The 21,426-nt window shown below is 37.3% G+C and overlaps 1 protein-coding gene across 1 annotated transcript in view; it reads right to left on the bottom strand.

Moving 5' to 3' along the window:
- Positions 1–21,426, bottom strand: part of LOC125173126 (calcium-binding mitochondrial carrier protein SCaMC-1-like) — a 46,961-nt gene that overhangs the window by 12,284 nt on the left and 13,251 nt on the right. The window contains exons 3-5 of the mRNA XM_047871993.1: positions 10,246–10,369; positions 9,154–9,241; positions 1,159–1,314 (exon numbers count right to left, since the gene is read on the bottom strand). Of these exons, the coding sequence (XP_047727949.1) occupies positions 1,218–1,314; positions 9,154–9,241; positions 10,246–10,369 (309 nt within the window). The 3' untranslated portion in view covers positions 1,159–1,217. The remainder of the gene's footprint in view (positions 1–1,158; positions 1,315–9,153; positions 9,242–10,245; positions 10,370–21,426) is intronic.

Here is a 21,426-nt window from a genome sequence, read left to right as displayed (position 1 = left end):
CATCTGACTCTTGGTTTCGGCTCAGGTTGTGATCTTGTAGTTTGTGAGTCAAGCCCCACGTTGGGCTACGAGCTGACAGTGCAGAGCCTGCTTGGGATTCTCTCTCCCTCTTTCTGTCCTTCCCCTGCTCAAGCACACACACACATTCTCTCTCTCTCTCTCTCTCTCTCTGTCTCTCTCCAAAATAAATAAATAAACTTTTTTAAAAACGTGAGGCTTTATTCTCTGGAGAAAGCAAGGAAGCTTTCTTTTGAAGGCATAGGACTTTCTTTGGAAGGCAAAGAGAGGCATAGGACTGAAAACAGATGGATTTAGTAAAAAAAAAAAAAAAAAAAAATACGTACAATGGACAGTAGGCCTTCTGCCCCCTTCCCCTTGAAATCTAGAACACTGGCAGCCAGACATGCTTCTTTACTTTTTATATTTTATATAAAAATTATAGAGAAATTTGTTGCTTAGTGACCCAAAAGAGATAAAAGGAGATATTGACTGAGTGTTGTCATAGGCTCATAATTTCTGTCTTGAGTAGAACAACAAATAGAATGGAAACCCTTTTCCTCTTTGTTTCAGTTGTTCAGCCAAAACTACAAAGACTTGGCCACCAGGCTTAGATAATACCCACATTGCCTACACTGTCTTCAAAGGGACCACAACAGCTCTAGAACCCCAAACTTTTCAGACAATTGAAGAATTCCATGTACAGAGCTCTGTATTTGATAAAGAATAAAGAGGGAGAGCAACTCTTTGACCAGCCTCTGATTCTTGGTGTCATAATTTCCAACCCATGGAGAGAATTCGAGTATTGTCTATCATCTTCCCCCACCTCACAAAAAAAGAGACTGCCCTAATCTTTGCCCTCCCTACAATACTAGTGCTAGATTATTAGATTGCATTTAGTTATTTCTTTACATATCTGCCTCCATCACTAAACTCTAAAATACATATGGATGAGAATGGTGTATTATTTTTTTTCACTGTTAAGTTGAGTTGCCTGCCTGGCAGCTTATGGAATAAAATGAGTCTAGATTACTGGCAATGAAGTAATTTGTGCATGAGAATATACAGGAATAGTGTTAAGACCTCTGAAACCCTTCTTTTGAAAAGCATCAAATATTATTCACATTACTCAAAAATATGCACATGAACTATGCAACACACCTGCATTAGGGTTTTTAGACATTCTAATGGTGCTGTGCATGTTTGAGCACAAGTACCAGCTATGCCTCCAGCCAACAGATATTTCCATAACAGGCCAGAACTTCTTTTTTCATCAAGTAAATGAGGAAAAGTCCATCTTTCTCCCATATCAATTCCCTATTAAAACAAAATAAATAAATAACACTATAATTAGATCTCAGATGAGTAATGTTCTCTTCTTATAAGATGCAAATAATGTTTTATATATGTCAGCTCCACAGCAAATTAATATCAGCCTTTCCTAGAATTTTGACTTTACCAACCAGTATAATTTTAAGTAACTCACAAGTTAGCTTGAAATACTATCAATTAGAAGTAACATTTTTAGCCAGGCACCTGGGTGGCTCAGTCAGTTAAGCGTCCGGCTCTTGGTTTCAGCTCAGGTCATGATTTCACCATTTTGTGAGTTCAAGCTCCACATTGGGCTCCGTGCTGACAGCATGGAGCCTGCTTGGGATTCTGTCTCCCTCTCTCTCTCTCTCTCTCTCTCTCTCTCTGCCACTCCCCCACTTGTGCTGTCTCTGTCTCAAAATAAATAAACTTTTTAAATAAATAAATAAATATTTTTAGCATGTTTAAGGTAATCTTTACATTTCCCAGTTTTAAATCTATACCTTTCCAATTCAAAACTATTTGTCTTAAGATTTAATACAAAAATAACATCTGTCAAGTTCTAACAAATATTAATAGCTATGGTGAAATACAGGCTACATCAACTACTAGTGAGATAACTATTTAACTGGCAATAATGTAAAAGTATATTCAGTTTTCAAGATCTAGTGGATTCCTACATTATCTTCAGACACTCCTTACCTCTAACAAAACAAATAAAAAATATATAGCATACATTTGGAAGCAGTTTCCTTTATATCTTTCTCTATAGCAGAATTGATGAAAACCTGAGCCTTCCCATATAGTGCCTAGGGCAGGTAAAAAGCTCTGCTTTACATGTATCATAAGTAGGAGTTTTCTGAGGGTTTAGAAGGCTGATCACCCATGTCATGATTAAGGACCCGAGCTCAGGAATCAGATGGGATTCAAATCCTGATGTCCCTAACTCCTAAGTGAATTAACTTTCTGGGACTTAGTTTCCTCAAATGTAAAAAAGAGACAATACTGGGGCACCTGGGTGGCTCAGTCAGTTAAGCATCCGACTTTGGCTCAGGTTATCATCTCACAGCTCGTGAGTCCTAGTGCCACATTGGGCTCTCTGCTGACAGCTCAGAGTCTGGAGCCTGCTTTGGATTCTCTGTCTCACGATCTCTCTCTCTTTCTCAAAAATAAATAAATAAACGTTAAAACAAACAAACAAATAAATAAAATGGAGACAATTAAGATTAAATACCTTAAAATATATAAAGCACTTGGCACAATGCTTGATACTAAAAAACAGTCAGTAAATATTAGTTACTGATATTATTAATCATAAAACTAAGGCTGTTTAATAGAAATTTAGGCCTCCAAGTGCTTGGCTGTCATAGTCACTAGCAATAATGTGACTAGGAAATAGCTCAATACCTGTTTAATAAATAAAAACTAACATTTACAGAGCAAAGCCAGAAAGGTATTGAACAGTTATGTGTGTCATCTTTAATTTTCATAATAACCCTAATAGAAGTAGGTATTATTATCCCACTTTTACAGTTAAGAAACTAGGCCTAGGGGCACCTGGGTGGCTCAGTCAGTTGAGTGTCTCACTTCGGCTCAGGTCATGATCTCACTGTTCGGGCCCCGTGTAGGGCTCTGTGCTGACAGCTCAAAGCCTGGAGCCTGCTTTGGATTCTGTGTCTCCCTCTTTCTCTGCCTGCCTCTCTCTCTCTCTCTCAAAAGTAAATAAACATTTTAAAAAAATTTTTTAAAGAAAACTGAGACTCAGAGAGACAAAATAATTTACCCAAACTCACCCAGATAATAAGTGGCAGAGCTAGGATTTGAACCAATGCAGCCTGAATCTAGAACCTGCTCTCTGTGTTCCACCCTGAAAACCTGGCTACTTTCTACCTATGTGGTGTACAGTTACAGTGCCACGTATATTTGTTTCTTATGAAATTACTATAAGCCAAACAGTAGACTTGCCTCTGGAACAAATGAAGCAGTCTTTGTTAGCACTATATCCAAAAAGTTAAGTTCAATTTATATTATTTTATTAGGTTATCACAGACACTGTCATTCAAGTTTCAAAAGAGCTATTTTTCCATGCCTGTTTTCTCTTTATCTTTATTATGAACCAGAAAACTTATCTTACAATAGGCATACAGTAAATGTATTTTTCGTTGACTTGAATTTCCTTTAATCATCTCTAAAAGGAAGGGTTAAGCAATCCCTGTCAAAATAACACCAGCATTCTTCACAGAGCTAGAAGAATCAATCCTAAAATTTTTATGGAACCAGAAAAGACCTTGAATAGCCAAAGCAATCTTGAAAAAGAAAACCAAAGCTGGAAGCATCACAATTCCAGACTTCAAGCTGTATTACAAAGCTATAATCATGAAGACAGTATGGAACTGGCACAAAAACAGACAGACCAATGGAACAGAATAGAGAACCCACAAACATAGGGCCAACTAATCCTTGACAAAGCAGGAAAGAATATATAATGGAATAAAGACAGTCTCTTCAGTAAATGGTGCTGAGAAAACTGGACAGTGGCATGCAGAAAAATGAACCTGGACCACTTTATTACACCATACACAAAAGCAACCTCAAAATGGATGAAAGGCCTAAACATAAGACAGGAAGCCATCAAAATCCTAGAGGACAAAGCCAGCAAAAACCTCTTTGATCTCATCTGCAGCAACTTCTTACACAACACATCTGTGGAGGCAAGAGAAACAAAAGCAAAAATGAACTACTGGGACCTCATCAAAATAAAAAGCTTCTGCACAGTGAAGGAAACAATCAGCAAAACTAAAAGGCAACTGACAGAATAGGAGAAGATATTTGCAAATGACATATCAAATAAAGGGTTAGTATCCAAACTCTATAAAGAACTTATGAAACTCAACACCCAAAAAACAAATAATCCAGTGAAGAAATGGGCAAAAGACATGAATACACACTTTTCCAAAGAAGATCTTCAGATGGCCAACCAACACATGAAAAAATGCTCCACATCACTCATCATCAGGGAAATACAAATCAAAACCACAATGAGATACCACCTTACACCTGTCAGAATGGCTAACATTAACAACTCAGGCAACAACAGATGTTGGCGAGGATGCAGAGAAAGAGGATCTCTTTTGCAGTGTTGGTGGAAATGCAAACTGGGGCAGCCACTCTGCAAAACACTATGGAGGTTCCTCAAAAAGTTAAAAACAGAACTACCCTATGACCCAGCCATTGCACTACTAGGCATTTACCCAAGGAATACAGGTGTGCTGTTTCAAAGGGGTACATGCACCCCCAATGCTTATAGCAGTGCTATCGACAATAGCCAAAGTATGGAAGGAGCCCAAATGTCCATCGACTGATGAATGGATAAAGATGTGGTATATATATATACACACAATGGAGTATTACACAATGGTATATATATATTTATACACACACACACACACACACACACACACACACACACAATGGAGTATTACTCAGCAATCAAAAAGAATAAAATCTTGCCACTTGCAACTACATGGATGGAACCAGTGGGTATTATGCTAAGTGAAATTAGTCAATCAGAGAAAGACAAATATCATATGACTTCACTCATATGAGGAATTTAAGATACAAAGCAGATGAACATAAAGGAAGGGAAGCAAAAATAATATAAAAACAGGGAGGGGGACAAAACATAAGGGACTCTTAAATATAGAGAACAAACAGAGGGTTGCTGGAGGGGTTGTGGGAGGGGGGATGTGCTAAATGGGAGGGGAATTAAGGAATATATTCCTGAAATCATTATTGCACTATATGCTAACTAACTTGGATGTAAATTTAATAATTAGTTAATTAATTAATTTTTTAAAAAGGCAAAAGTAAACAACAACAAAAAAATAAAATATTCTCTTAATGATTACATATTTGTTAAGAGAATGTTGGTAACTAAAGCATTTCATATAAACAGCATGGTAAAAGTAAGGAAGGAACACCATTACAGCTAAGGTGATAGTGGAATGTCAGTAGTAATGGATCCTGCTGGTCATCTCCCTTTCTCAGAGGAATCTTTTCTAGATATAGGAAAAGCTGTAATGTATCATACAAAACTCCTTTTCACTTCTCCTTCTCCAGAAGACAATTAAAAGCAGTTAGGTTAGAATTAACTTTTGTATATTTAATTTTGGCATCTTAAGATTGAGGGAGTTGTGGGAGACAGGATGGGGCAGATTGCTATTTACTGTAACTTCTCCTTAAATACACAGACTATTAGAAGAAAGTCCAAATGTTAAAGAAAAATGAAAGAAAAAATATAGGTTTCATAAAGAAACAATGCAAGTCACAAGTTTTGAAATACAAGTTCAAAGTCCTTTATTTTCTACCAATAAAAATGGTAACAGTTGATGCATATGGTGCTTAACAAGTGTCTGATGTTGTTCTAAGTGCTGTGTGTAAATTAACTAGTTTAAGCCTCACAACAACCTAATAAGTGGGTACAATTCTTTTTTTTTTATTTTTTAAATGTTTATTTTTATTTTTGAGAGACAGAGAAACAGAGCTTGAGTGGGGGAGGAACAGGGGAAGAGGGAGACACAGAATCCGAAGCAGGCTCCAGGCTCTAAGCTCTCAGCACAGAGCCCATCGTGACGCTCGACCCCACAAACTGAGGTCATGACCTGAGCCAAAGTCTGATGCTTAACTGACTGAGCCACTGGGGTGCCCCAGGTGGGTACTATTCTTAACCTCATTTTACAAACATTGGAAAACTTGACTTAGAGAGAGGTCACCTTGCTTATAAAAGTGGAGCCAGCACCTGAAGCCAAGTCAAGTAGCTCCAGAGTCCTTGTCCTTGACCATCTACACCATTTATTGGTGACTTCTGTTTACTAAGCATTGCACTAAATATTTTACATGGATCGTCTCATTAATCCTCATATCAACCCTATGTGATAGGTAATATTACCGTCTTGACTTTATAACTGAAAAAGTTCAGCCTAGCAAGGTTAAATGATGTCCCTTAACTCACAGGCCTAATAAGTTAGGGGCACTTAGGAAGCACACTTGGGCAATACGATTCTGGAGTTCATGATTTTTAATGTTATACTAAACTCCTTACCTACAAGAAAGCCAGTTACTTAACCTCCTTCTGCCTTGATTTCCTTATCCTAACACAAGAATAATAATCTCTACCTCAAAGAGTTATAGAAAAACAGTACATATTTTAATTTGGATTTACTAGGCAAAATTTTTTTTAATTTTTGAGAATTTTAAGAAATTATGAAGCACAGATCTCTGAGTGCTCAGGGAAACAAGAGCCATGCAGACTATGAGATAAATATTAATATGAAAAAACTAGAACCTTAGTGCTCTTTCAAAAGAATTCCAGTTATAATTTATTCATTTATCCAACAAATATTTATTGGGAATGTACTGTATGACACAGCAATCAGCAATTCACAGTCCCTACTTTCAGACAAGAAAATAAGCAACCATAATACAGAATAGTGGTGCTGTGTAGGAGTAATCAACTGTTAAGTTGTTAATTATTCCCAACAAATGGGTGCTTTTTGCAAGTCAAAACTTTGATTGAAGGTGACATTATATGTCACTTCAGATATTTGGCACTATACAACTTGTGAGAAAACAACATTCTATATCATTCTTTGTTAAAAAAACGAAACCTTACTTGCTAATATTCTGGCCCCCTAATTTTCTAACAGTTTATGATGCATTACATTTTATGCCCATGACTTGTGGTATAAAATATACATATACTAAAGAAGAGACCACTTACGATAAAATGGTTCCAGTGATGGGCAATTTCCTCAACATTTCTTGCAGGTTTAAATAAAAAATACTTCCTCCATTCATCCCAGTCCACTGTCATTGACCCATCGGTATCCATCTGATGGGTATATTTTTTAAAAGAATATGCTCAAATATAAATTATGAAACATAAATTTCAAAAAGCATTATCAAAATAACATCTTATTTCTTAAAGTCAGAATATTTGGGTTATAGTTGAGGTCTGTCCATTGTTACTTTCATGATGTAGAGAGTGCATCTTACATCTCTAAACTTCAGCTTCTATGGGAATAAGTCCTACAATATAGAGCTACTAGAGTATTAAATGGAATTATATATACTATGGCCTTATAAACTATAAAGAACTACAGAACTGTAAGCCAGTGTTCCTGCATCCCAATCTTCTCACATTTCTTAAACATGTCCCTTTCTTTCCGTCTGGTAACCTCATCTTGTAACTTCTCTAGCAACAGAATGATGGCTGAAAATTACCTTCTTAGAATATGACTCTTAAAATATATATATATATGTTATATATACATATATATATAACATATATGTAATATATATAATTTATATATTATATATAAAATAAGGAATCCAAATTATACATATATATACATATATATTATATTACATTATATACATTATATATATGTGTGTGTGTGTGTGTGTGTGTATATATATATATATATATATATATATATATATATATAATAAGAAACCCAAATACCCATGGAAATATAACTTCCATTAATACCATTAATATATTTGGGACAATTTTAAGAATTTTAAAGAGGGGCGCCTGGGTGGCTCAGTCGGTTAAGCGTTCGACTCAGCTCAGGTCATGATCTCACAGTCGGTGAGTTTGAGCCCCGCGTCGGGCTCTGTGCTGACAGCTCAGAGCCTGGAGCCTGTTTCAGATTCTGTGTCTCCCTCTCTCTCTGCCCCTCCCCTATTCATGCTCTGTCTCTCTCTGTCTCAAAAATAAATAAACGTTAAAAAAAAAAAAATTAAAAAAAAAAGAATTTTAAAGAGTTCCCATCAGAGAATTTCTCAAATCCTTGAATGAAATTAAGAATTTGAAGAAATATAGTGAAATATATTGCTAAACTTCTTGTCTCAGTTTGCTCCCTTTTTCGTCTTCCTCTACTGCTAAACTTCATACATCTCCTTAAGCCACCAAATCAATTACAGACACTTACACTCAGGCCATTGTAATCCCCTATTTCTCCCCAAAACATGAGTGTTCAAGCATTCTCATTATTTTATTTTATTTTATTTTATTTTATTTTATTTTATTTTATTTTAGAGAGAGAGAGTTCAAGCAGGGGAGAGGGGCAGAGGGAGAGAGAGAGAGAGAGAGAGAGAGAGAGAGAGAGAGAGAAGGAGAGAGAATCCTAAGCAGGCTCCATGCTCAGCATGGAACCCGATGCAGGGGTTCCCCACAACCTGGGATCACAACATAAGCCAAAATCAAGAGTTGGACACTAACAAGCTGAGCCACCCAGGTGCCCCTCATGCATTCTCATCTTAAAAAAAAATATGTTGACTTTATTTTCCCCCACTATCACCTTTATCTCTCTTTGCCTTTGCAGTAACCCTCCTTAAAGAATTGTCTATCTTCTGTCTCCAATTTCTTCTTATTCTCTCTTGAACCCAGTCCCATCAGGCTCTCACCACAATTACCCCACCAATGGCTTCAGCAGTGTAAAATCAGTAGTCTGGTCTCTGTCCTCATTTTATTTAGCCTATCAGCATCATTTGACAAAGACAGTGCCTCCTTCTTTAAAAATTTTCTCCATTTGGCTTCCAAAACAGAGTTCTCCTGGTTCTTGTCCTTTTTCTCTAGTTTCTCCTTTTTACTCCCCTTTACTGGTTTCCCCTCAACCCCTGGCCTCTTAACATTAAAGAATACCAGGACTCAGAGTACTATACTCTCTCCCTCTTACTCATGCTTCCCTAAGTTTCCATAGTTGTCACTTTTGTAATGAAAAGGGTTTTAAAGCAAATAAAAAATAATTTTAAAATCTATGCACACATGTAAGGGCTGACCTTTCAAGAATCTTCACTGCCTCTTTTTCCAAAATACGTGTACTGATTAAGTTGAGAGTATTGATGATTTCCGAAGTATCAATCACTCCTTTAAAGGAACAAAGAAAATAAAGAAAGATTAATTGGAAGACATGACAAGATACAAAGGCAAAGAGTTAAGCAATATTCACTACATTGTTGCAACATTTCATTAAGACATTAATATTCCAATTATTTCTTTTACCTGCCAAGCTAAAAAGAAGAGACTGGAGAGTCCATATGATATTTCCTATACCAATAATAATATTAACAGCCTCCAATGTTGCTCAAACCAATTGTTCTTGCCTCTTTCCTTACCTTCATCCTGCAATTTCAGTCACCAAATATGATCTGTTCTATGACTAAACATCTGCCAAATTATTTATTCTCATCACCACAATATCATCTTAGCTCAGATGCCAATCCATGCTCCACACAAATATGGTGGTGCTACTCCTCCTACTAAAAACTCTTAAGTGCCTTCCCACTTCATTCCCCCTGGGGATCAAGTCCAGAAAGCTTCACAGGTCTCAAACACCTCCATGATCCGGACCTGTGAACTGCCTCTCAGCCTTATCTCTGACATTTCCCCTTGCTCTCAGCTTCAGCCTCGATGGTCTTCCTCCAGTTGCTAGGACATGACCTGCTCTCCTGTGTGACCAGTCTCCCAGGAAGCCATTTCCTCTGCCTGGAACACTTCCCCACTCTTCACTAAGCTAATTTTTGCTCATCTTTCCAGATTCAGCTTAACTACCATTGCTACATTGACCTTTGTGTAAAAATTATCAAAATGTTATAAATATCTCTTATATATTTATATTGTTCAAAGGTAAAAAGCATATTGTTCAAAGGGTAAGCTTTTTTGTTGGTGGTTGTTATTTTTGAAAGATAGTATGCAAATAAAAATTATATCATTTAAAAATATTCCTTAGAAGTAATAACAGTCAAACAAATGATGAATTAAATAAATGACTTTTTAATAACCTTTCACAGAATCCAAATATCAAGGAATAAACCTTTACTAAACTGTAGTTAATTCTTGGCTACACGTTTGCTCACTGTATAAGAACAAACCATCATTATTTTCATCTAAATTCTTAAAGTTCATCTTCATTGTCTTCTCATTATCTTTAAGGTACTGCATAAATGTGCCAAGGTTCAGCAGATTGCATGTGTTAATATCAACAGATTTTAATATCTGTAAGAGAAAATAAATGTTCTTAGAGACATGGATTCAGACAAGTTACATTACAAATTGTAGTGCTTAAACATTTGTACATTTATCTTAGGTAAATTAGAATTCTACCATAGATTATTGGTACATAAGTTTTAGAATAAAATTTCTAACACTGAAAACATAGAATCTTTTGGTATTGGAAATTTAAAGTGGTTTAGCAACTGACTAGTCTACTCTTCTACTCAACAGTCCTATATGTATTCATTTACTCAGTAAATGCTTAAGAAAAAGAAATGAATCAGATATAGCTTCTGGGAGTTTCCAAGATGTTTCCAAGAGCAGCATGGAGACCCTGAGCTTGTCTCATCCCTGAAATGCAACCAGATCAGCACAGAACCATTTTGAACACCTAGGAAATTGATCTGAGGATTAACACAACAATATGCATAACTTGAGCCACAAAACTTGTCAGGTATGTGGTGCAGAGAGGTGAAGTGGGGGAGAGAAAAGCCACGGAGGGTAGGGAGCTGTTTTTGTAGAGAGAGGACAAAGAAAGGGAAAGGGGGAGAGTGCAGTGCACCATGAGAGTGCAAGAAAACCACTCTCCCAAAAGTAGCTGGAAAGAAAGAAAGAGTGAAAACACTCGCAGGGGACTGAACAAGAAATCTGTTCCCCAAAACCATTGATAGGAAGAAAGAAGAGGGTTTCAGTACCACCAGGATTCTATAAACAGTGGCATACAGAGCCTGAAGTTTCAGAGCTCAGTGCCTGGTGGTGGTCTGGTGAGGAGGTAGGACAAATCTCCAGGAGCAGGCAGCAGTGTCTAAGGGGTCCATATGCCACACAGGAGAAGCAGTTCCCCTGCTTGGAGTGCATTTAGTGGAGGCCATACAGCCTCCCCATAGGCAAAGGTCCCAGCAGACCCTGGAAAGCAGCCACATTTGCTGGTATTGAGACAAAGACACTAGAGTGCAGTGAAATCTGGCACTGGCTGTGTGTTGTCATTGGCTATAATCTATGAACCTCTGCCACTGCACAATCCCACAAACATCTTCTGGGGGAAGCCAGCACCAGCCATTGCTCAATGAGACCCTTCCCCAGAAAGTTGGCATGGGTCCTAGCCACAAGGGTCTATAAAATGTGGGGTTTTGAAACACAACCCCATTTCAGATAAGACTCTGGAGGGAGGTGCTGCCTGGTAGGCAAACAGCTTGGACATAGACAGAGTAGAGGTGAGGAGCATATGGAGAACGAAGACAAAGGGGGAGTGCTTGATGGCAGGTCAGTGTGAGTACAAAATTCCTGTGTCACAGACTAGGGAGCTAGGTAAAGCCATTCTCACCACAACCATGTGTGCATATGCACACACCTGCACTCCAAGCAGGGGAACCACTTCTCCCCATGTGGCACACAGACCCCTCCTTATTGGTCCACCCCAGTAAACTAAACAGTGCCACCTAGTGAAGAACAGAGCCATTACTCCAAGTCCCACCCAACTGCACCCTCCAAACACATCCCATACAAAACCAACACAAGTCACTCCACCTGCTTAGTATATGGACTATAGAAGGCTTCATAGTTTCAGTTCTAGGGGAAACTGGATGTAACTTCATTCAGGTTTCATTCTGTTCACTTGTTCATTTATTTATTCATTTTATTTGCTTCCGTTTTTGCTTAAATTGTTTTCTTTTTTTCTTTTCTTCTTCATTCTTTGATACAGAAGAAGAAAATTTTATTTTTTTACTTTATTTTTTATTTTTTACACTTTTTTACTCTATTTCATTTTATTCTTTTCTATTATATAATTTTTTTAATTAAAAAGTTTTTTTCTTACCTTCTTTTTTTTCTTTCTTTTTTTTCTTTCCCTTTTTTCTCTATTCTATCAAGCTTCTTTCAACAAGCAGACCAAAACACACCCAGGATCTAGCTTCCTTTATTTGATCTTTCATCTTATTTTTAATTTTTAATTTTTTACTTTATCAATTTTTTTCTTCCTCCAAAATGACAAAATGAAGGAATTCACCCCAAAAGAAAGAAAAGGAAGTAATGACAACCATGGACTTAATCAACACAGATATAAGATGTCTGAACTATAGTTTAGAACCATGATAATAAGAATACTAACTGGGGTTGAAAAAGCATAGAATCCCTTTCTGTGGAGATAAGAGAAATAATATCTAGTGAGGACAAAATTAAAAATGCTATAACTGAGATGCAATCTCAAATGAATGCCGTGACAGCAAGGATGGATGAAGAAGAGCAATGAGTCAGCAATTTAGAAGACAAAATTATGGAGAATAATGAAGCTGGAAAAAAAAGGGGGGGGGGGAAGAAAGGCAAAAAAGCATGATACAATACTTAGAGAACTCAGTGACTTATTAAAAAGCAATAACATCTGAATCATAGGAGTCCCAGAGAAGGAAGAGAGAAAAAGAGGCAGAAGGTTTATGTGAGCAAATTATAGTGGAAAATGTTTCTAATCTGGGGAAGAATACAGATACTAAAATCCAAGAAGCACAGAGAACTCCCATTAGATTAAACAAAAATCGACTATCACCAAGGCATATCATAGACACCTTCACAAAATAAACAGACAAGGAAAGAATTATGAAAGCAGAAAAGGGGAAAAAAGTCCTTAACCTGTAGGGAAAGACAAAACAGATTTGCGGCAGACCTATCCACAGAAACTTAGCAGGCCAGAAAGGAGTAGCAGGATATATTCAATCATTCAGTGCTGAATCAGAAAAATATGCAGCCAAGAATTCTTTATCCAGCAAGGGTGTGATTCAAAATAGAAGAAGAGATAAAGAATTTCCCAGACAAAGAAAAATTAAAGGAATTTGTGACCACTAAACCAGCCCTGGAAGAAATTTTAAGGGGAACTCTTTGAGTGGAGAAAAGTCAAAACAAAACAAAAAAGACCAAAAGCAACAAAGACTAGGAAGGACCAGAGAGCACCATCAGACACACCAATCTACAGGCAACACGATGGCACTAAATTCATCTTTCAGTACTCACTCTAAATGTCAATGGACTTAATGCTCCAATCAAAAGACATAGGGTATCAGAATGGATAGGAAAACAAGACCCATCTATATGCTACTTACAAGAGATTCATGTTAGATCTAAAGACACCTGTAGATTGAAAGTAATGGAATGGAGAACAATCTATCATAGTAATGGTCATCAAAAGAAAGCTGTGTACCCATACTTACATCAGACAGACTATATTTTAAACTAAAGACTATAACAAGAGATGAATAAGGGCATTATATCATCATTAAGGGGTCTATCCAACAAGAAGATCTAACAATTATAAATATTAATGCCACCAACATGGAAGAACCGAAATATATAAATCAACTAATCACACACATAAAGAATCTCATTGCTAATAATACCATAATAGTAGAGAACTTCAACACCCCCACTCACAGCAATGGACAGATTGTATAAGCAGAAAAGCAACAAGTAAACAATGGCTTTGAAGGACCCACTGGACCAAATGGACTTAACAGATATATTCAGAACATTTCATCCTAAAGCAGCAGAATACACATTCTTCTTGAGTGCACATGGAACATTCTTCAGAATAGATCACATACTGGGTCACAAATCAGCCATCAATAAATACAAAAAAAAAATTCATATTTTTGGAACACACTATGAAACTCAAAATCAACCATAAGAAAAAATTTGGAAAGACCATGAATACTTGGAGATTAAAGAACATCCTACTGAAGAATGAATGGGTTAATAAAAACATTAAAGAGGAAATTTCAAAGTACATGGAAACCAATGAAAATAAAATCATAGCAACCCAAAAACTTCTCTGATGCAGCAAAGGCAGTCATAAAAGGGAAGTATACAGCAATCTAGGCCTTCCTAAAGAAGGAATAAAAGTCTCAAATACACAACCTAACCATACACTTCAAAGAGCTGGAAAAAAACAGCAAATAAAGCCCAAGACAAGCAGAAGAAGGGAAATAATAAGAATTAGAGCAGAAACCAATGAATTCAAAATCTATTAAAACAGTAGAACAGATCAATGAAATCAGGAGCTGTTTCTATGAAAGAATTATAAACCCCTAGCCAGACTGATCAAAAAGAAAAAGGAAAGGACCCAAATAAATAAAATCAAAAAAATTAAAGAAGAGAGATCACAATCAACACTGCAGAAATACAAACAGTAATAAAAGAATGCTATGAGCAATTACATGCCAACAAATTGGGCAATCTGGAAGAAATGGACAAATTCCTAGAAACATATAAACTACCAAAACTGAAACAGGACAAAATAGAAAATATGAACAAACCTGTAACTAGTAAAGAAATTGAATCAGTAACCAAAAATCTTCCAACAAACAAGAATCCAGGGCCAGTTGGCTTTCCAGGGCAATTCTACCAAACATTTAAAGAAGACTTAACACCTATTATTTTGAAGCTGTTTCAAAAAATACAAAGGGAAAGAAAACTTCCAAACTCATCCTATGAGGCCACCATCACCTTGATTACAAAACCAGACAAACACCCCACTTAAAAGAACTACAGACCCATTTTCCTGATGAACATGGATGCAAAAATTCTCAATAACACACTAGCCAACCTGATCAAAAAATACATTAAAAGAATCATTCATCACGATCAAGTGAGATGTATTCCTGGGATACAGGGCTGGTTCAATATCTGCAAGTCAATCAGTGTGATACCTCACATCAATAGAAGAAAGGGCAAGGCCCACATGATCCTCCCAATAGATGCTGAAAAAGGTTTTGACAAAATACATCATCCATTCTTTTTTTTTTTTTTTTTTTTTTTTTTGGGACAGAGAGAGACAGAGCATGAACGGGCGAGGGGCAGAGAGAGAGGGAGACACAGAATCGGAAACAGGCTCCAGGCTCTGAGCCATCAGCCCAGAGCCCGACGCGGGGCTCGAACTCCCGGACCGCGAGATCGTGACCTGGCTGAAGTCGGACGCTTAACCGACTGCGCCACCCAGGCGCCCCCATCATCCATTCTTGATAAAATACACTCAAGAAAGTAGGGATAGAAGGATCATACCTCAAGATCATAAAAGCCATATACGAAAGACCCAATGCTAATATCATCCTCAATGTGGAAAAATTGAGAGCTTTCCCTCTAAGGTCAGGAACACAACAAGGATGTCCACTCTCACCACTGTTATTCAGCATAGTGTTGGAAGTCCTAGCCTCAGCAATCAGACAACACAAAGAAATAAAAGGCATCCAAATTGGCAAGGAGAAGTCAAACTTTCACTCTTCGCAGATGACATGATACTCTATGTGGAAAACCCAAAAGACTCCACCAAAAAAACTGCTAGAACTGATAGATGAATACAGCAAAGTTGCAGGATATAAAATCAATGTGCAGAAATCAGTTGCATTTCTATACACTGATAATGAAGCAGCAGAAAGAGAAATCAAGGAATCAATCCCATTCACAATTGCACAAAAACCCATAAAATACCTAGGAATAAACCTAACCCAAGAGGTGAAAAGTCTATACATTAAAAGCTGTAGAGAGCCTATGAAAGAAACTGAAGAAGACACAAAATAGTGGAAAAACAGTCCATGCTAATGGATTGGAAGAACAAATATTGTTAAAATGTCGATACTTCCCGAAGCAATCTACATATTTAATGCAATCCCTATCAAAATAACACAACCATTCTTCACAGAGCTAGAACAAACAATCCTAAAATTTGTATGGAACCAAAAAAGACCCCCAAATAACAAAAGCAATCCTGAAAAAGAAAACTGAGGCTGGAGACATCACAATCCCAAACTTCAAGCTGTATTACAAAGCTGTAATCATCAAGACAGTATGGTACTGGCACCAAAACAGACACTCAGATCAATGGAACAGAATAGAAAACTCATAAATGGACCCACAAACATATGGGCAACTAATCTTTGACAAAGTTGGAAAGAATATCCAATGGAATAAAGACAGTCTCTTCAGCAAATGGTGTTGGAAAACTGGATAGCGACATGCAGAAAAATGAACCTGGACCACTTTATTATACCACACACAAAAGCAACCTCAAAATGGATGAAAGACCTAAACATAAGACAGGAAGCCATCAAAGTCCTAGAGGACAAAACAGGCAAAAACCTCTTTCACGTTGGCTGCAGCAACTTCTTACTCAACATGTCTCCAGAGGCAAGGGAAACAAAAGCAAAAATGAACTACTGGGACCTCATCAAAATAAAAAGCTTCTGCACAGCAAAAGAAACAATCAGCAAAACTAAAAGGTAACCAACAGAATGGGAGAAGATATTTGTGAAAGACATATCTGATAAAGGGTTAGTATCCAAAATCTATAAAGAACTTATCAAACTCAACACCCAAAAAACAAATAATCCAGTGAAGAAATGGGCAAAAGACATGAATAGACACTTTTCCAAAGAAGATATCCAGATGGCTAACCGACACATGAAAAAATGCTTAACATCACTCATCATCAGAAAATACAAGTCATGGGGCGCCTGGGTGGCGCAGTCGGTTAAGCGTCCGACTTCAGCCAGGTCACGATCTCGCGGTCCGGGAGTTCGAGCCCCGCGTCGGGCTCTGGGCTGATGGCTCAGAGCCTGGAGCCTGTTTCCGATTCTGTGTCTCCCTCTCTCTCTGCCCCTCGCCCGTTCATGCTCTGTCTCTCTCTGTCCCAAAAATAAATAAACGTTGAAAAAAAAATTTTTTTTAAATAAAAAAAGAAAAAAAGAAAAAAAAGAAAATATAAGTCAAAACCACAATGAGATACCAACTCACACCTGTCAAAATGGCTGAAATTAACAACTCAGGCAACAACAGATGTTGGCAAGGATGTGTAGAAAGGGGAACCCTTTTGCACTGCTGGTGGAAATGCAAACTGGTGCAGCCACTCTGGAAAACAGGATGGAGTATCCTCAAAAAATTAAAAATAGAATTACCCTATGGCTCAGCAATTGCACTACTAGGTATTTATCCAAAGGATATAAAAATGCTGATTCAAAGGGGCACATGCACCCCAATGTTTATAGCAGCACTATTAACAATAGCTGAAGTATGGAAAGAGCCCAAATGTCCAAATGTCCATCGATGATGAATGGATAAAGATGATGTGGTGTATACACACACACACACACACACACACACACACACACACACACTCAATGGAATATTACTCGGCAATAAAAAGGAATGAAATCTTGCCCTTTGCAACAACATGCATAGAACTAGAGTGCATTATGCTATGTGAACTAAGTCAGAGAAAGACAAATATCGTATGATTTCACTCATATATGGAATTTAACATACAAAACAGTTGAATATAAGGGAAGGGAAGCAAAAATAATATAAAAACAGAGAGGGAGATAAATCATAAGAGACTCTTAAACACAGAGAACAAACTGAGGGTTGCTGGCAGGGTGTTGGGTGGAGTTTCAAAAGGCTGAAGGGGTGAGGAGCATTAAGAAGGACACTGGATAGGATGAGCACTGGGTGTTAAATGTAAGTAATAAATCACTAAACTGTCTTCCTGAAAAAAAAATTATCTTTGAATCCTCACAGAATGTTGCTAAATATTCATTTAGCAGTTAATAAAATAGCCTCTGCCCTCAAAAAGTTTATAGGCTAACAGGGAAGACACCAAAGCCACTATGATAGAAAATGTTCAAGGGTCAATAGCCCAATTATAGAAGCAACCCAAGTTTCCATCGATAGATGAATAAAGAAGAAGTGGTATACTAATCTATCTATCTATCTATCTATCTATCTATCTATCTATCTATCTAAATATTACTTGGCCATAAAAAAGAATGAAATCTTGCCATTTGCAACAACATGGGTGGATCCAGGGAGTATTATGCTAAGTGAAATAAGTCAGTTGGAGAAAGACAAGTACTATAGGATTTCACTCATATGTAAAATTTAGGAAACAAACAAAAAAAGGAGACAAATAAAAAAAACAGACTCTTAATTATAGAGAATGGAGGGGAGGTGGGTGGGGAATGGGTGAAATAGCTGAAGGGAATTAAGAGTTATCTTGATGAGCACTGGGTAATTATAGAATTGTCAAAGCGCTATATTATACACTTGTAACTAATACAATGTTGTATATTAAAAAAAAACTACAGACTTCAAGCTATACTACAAAGCTATAATCATCAAGACAGTATGGAACTGGCACAAGAACAGACACTCAGATCAATGGAATAGGATAGAGAACCCAGAAATGGACCCACAAACATATGGGCAACTAATCTTTGACAAAGCAGGAAAGAATATCCAATGGAATAAAGACAGTCTCTTCAGCAAATGGGGCTGGGAAAACTGGACAGCGACATGCAGAAGAATGAACCTGGACCACTTTCTGACACCATACACAAAAATAAACTCAAAATGGATGAAAGACCTCAATGTAAGACAGGAAGTCATCAAAATCCTCAAGGAGAAAGCAGGCAAAAACCTCTTTGACCTTGCCTGCAGCAATTTCTTACTCAACACATTTCTGGAGGCAAGGGAAACAAAAGCAAAAATGAACTACTGGGACCTCATCAAAATAAAAAGCTTCTGCACAGTGAAGGAAACAATCAGCAAAACTAAAAGGCAACTGACAGAATAGGAGAAGATATTTGCAAATGACATATCAGATAAAGGGTTAGTATCCAAAATCTACAAAGAACATATGAAACTCAACACCCAAAAAACAAATAATCCAGTGAATAAATGGGCAAAAGACATGAATAGACACTTTTCCAAAGAAGACATCCAGATGGACAACCGACACATGAAAAAATGCTTACATCACTCATTATCAGGGAAATACAAATCAAAACCACATGGAGATACCACCTTACACCTGTCAGAATGGCTAACATTAACAACTCAGGCAACAACAGATGTTGGTGAGGATGCAGAGAGAGAGGATCTCTTTTGCATTGTTGGTGGGAATGCAAGCTGGTGCAGCCACTCTGGAAAACAGTATGGAGGTTTCTCAAAAAACTAAAAATAGAACTACCCTATGACCCAGCCATTGCACTACTAGGCATTTACCCAAGGAATACAGGTGTGCTGTTTCAAAGGGACACATGCACCCCCATGTTTATAGCAGCACTATCAACAATAGCCAAAGTATGGAAAAAGCCCCAATGTCCATCAATGGACGAATGGATAAGGAAGCTGTGGTATGTATATACAATGGAATATTGCTCGGCAATCAAAAAGAATGAAATCTTGCCATTTGCAACTACGTGGATGGAACTAGAGGGTATTATGCTAAGTGAAATTAGTCAGTCAGAGAAAGACAAAAATCATATGACTTCACTCATATGAGGACTTTAAGAGACAAAACAGATGAACATAAAGGAAGGGAAACAAAAATCATATAAAAACAGGGAGGGGGAAAAAACAAAAGAGACTCATAAATATGGAGAACAGAGGGTTGCTGGAGGGGGTGTGGGAGGGGGGATGGGCTAAATGGGTAAGGGGCATTAAGGAACCTACTGAAATCATTGCTTCACTATATACTAACTAATTTGGATGTAAATGTTAAAAAATAAAGTTTAAAAATAAAAATAAAATAAAATTAATTTTATGTCGGGGCACCTGAGTGACTCAGTCAATTGAGCATCCAACTTTAGCTCAGGTGATGATTTCACGGTTTGTGAGTTCGAGCCCCACATGGGGCTCACTACTGTCAGAGCAGAGCCTGCTTTGGAACCTCTCTCCCCCCTTCTCTCTCTGTCCTTCTCCCAATCATGCTTTCTCTCTCTCAAAAATGAATAAACATTTTTTTAAAAAAACTAGAACTCTTAGGAAATATGTCTACATATTTTATAAAATTCTTTTTTTATGTTTATTTTTGAGAGAGAAAGATACAGAATGTGAATAGGGGAGGGGCAGAGAAATGGGGAGACACAGAATCTGAGCTGTCAGCATAGAGCCTGATGCAGGGCTTGAACCCACAAACCACAAGATCATGACCTGAGCTGAAGTCACTTAACCTACTAAGCCACCCAGGCACCACTAAAATTCTTTTTTTTTTAATTTTTTTTCTTTAACATTTATTTATTATTGAGAGACAGAGAGACAGAGCATGAGAAGGGGAGGGGTAGAGAGAGGGGGAGACACAGAATCTGAAGGCTTCAGATCTGTGCTGACTGCTCAGAGCCTGATGCAGAGCTCGAACTCACAAACTGCGAGATCATGACCTGAGCCGAAGTCGGTCACTTAACTGACTGAGTCACCCAGGTGCCCCCTAAAATTCTTATTACAATAAATGTTTTATTAAAGAACAGAAATACTAATTACATCATAAAATATATCAAAAGAAAAAGAATGTTCAAGGTTCAGTGGAGAATAAAGATATGAGAGAAATCTTCATAGAAGTGACTCCACTTGAATATTTTAAAAATGTCTAGCAAAAGGTGAACAAAGATACAAAAGTGCGAGGGATGTAGCAGAGACCACTAGAATTCCACCAGAATTCTTTCTTGCCTATTTGGGCACACAGCTAGATTACATTTCTTAGTCTCCCTTGAAGTTAAACATGGTCATATGAGCAAGATTTCACCAATACAATAAGAGTGAAAGTAATGTGTACCACTTCTAGGCCTAGCTAACAAAATCCTCATATAGATATATATAGATCTAGATAGATATAGATATAGATATAGATAGATATAGATATAGATATAGATATATAATAAAAAAGCTAAGATTATAGTCTGTGTGTATATATGTATATATATGTGTGTATATATGTGTGTGTGTGCATATATATATATATATATATATATATATATATATATGCCACAAGAAGAAAGGAATCCAGATCTTTGAATAACTGCAAGGTGGAAAACTGGAGAACTGCACCATGAACCTCAACACCTACCAAGAAATCATCTTATAGGGGTGCTTGGCTGGCTCAGTCGGTAGACCATGCAACTCTCAATCTCAGGGTCATTAGTTCAAGCCCCATACTGGGTATGGAACCTACTTTTAAAAAAAGGAAGGAAGGAAGGAAGGAAGGAAGGAAGGAAGGAAGGGAGGGAAGGAAGGAAGAAATCGTCTTACAT

Source organism: Prionailurus viverrinus, chromosome C1 (assembly GCF_022837055.1).
Source record: "Prionailurus viverrinus isolate Anna chromosome C1, UM_Priviv_1.0, whole genome shotgun sequence".
NCBI classification, from domain to species: domain Eukaryota; kingdom Metazoa; phylum Chordata; class Mammalia; order Carnivora; family Felidae; genus Prionailurus; species Prionailurus viverrinus.
Note: the sequence above shows the minus strand (reverse complement) of the source record. Positions and strands in the feature narration are given on the sequence as shown.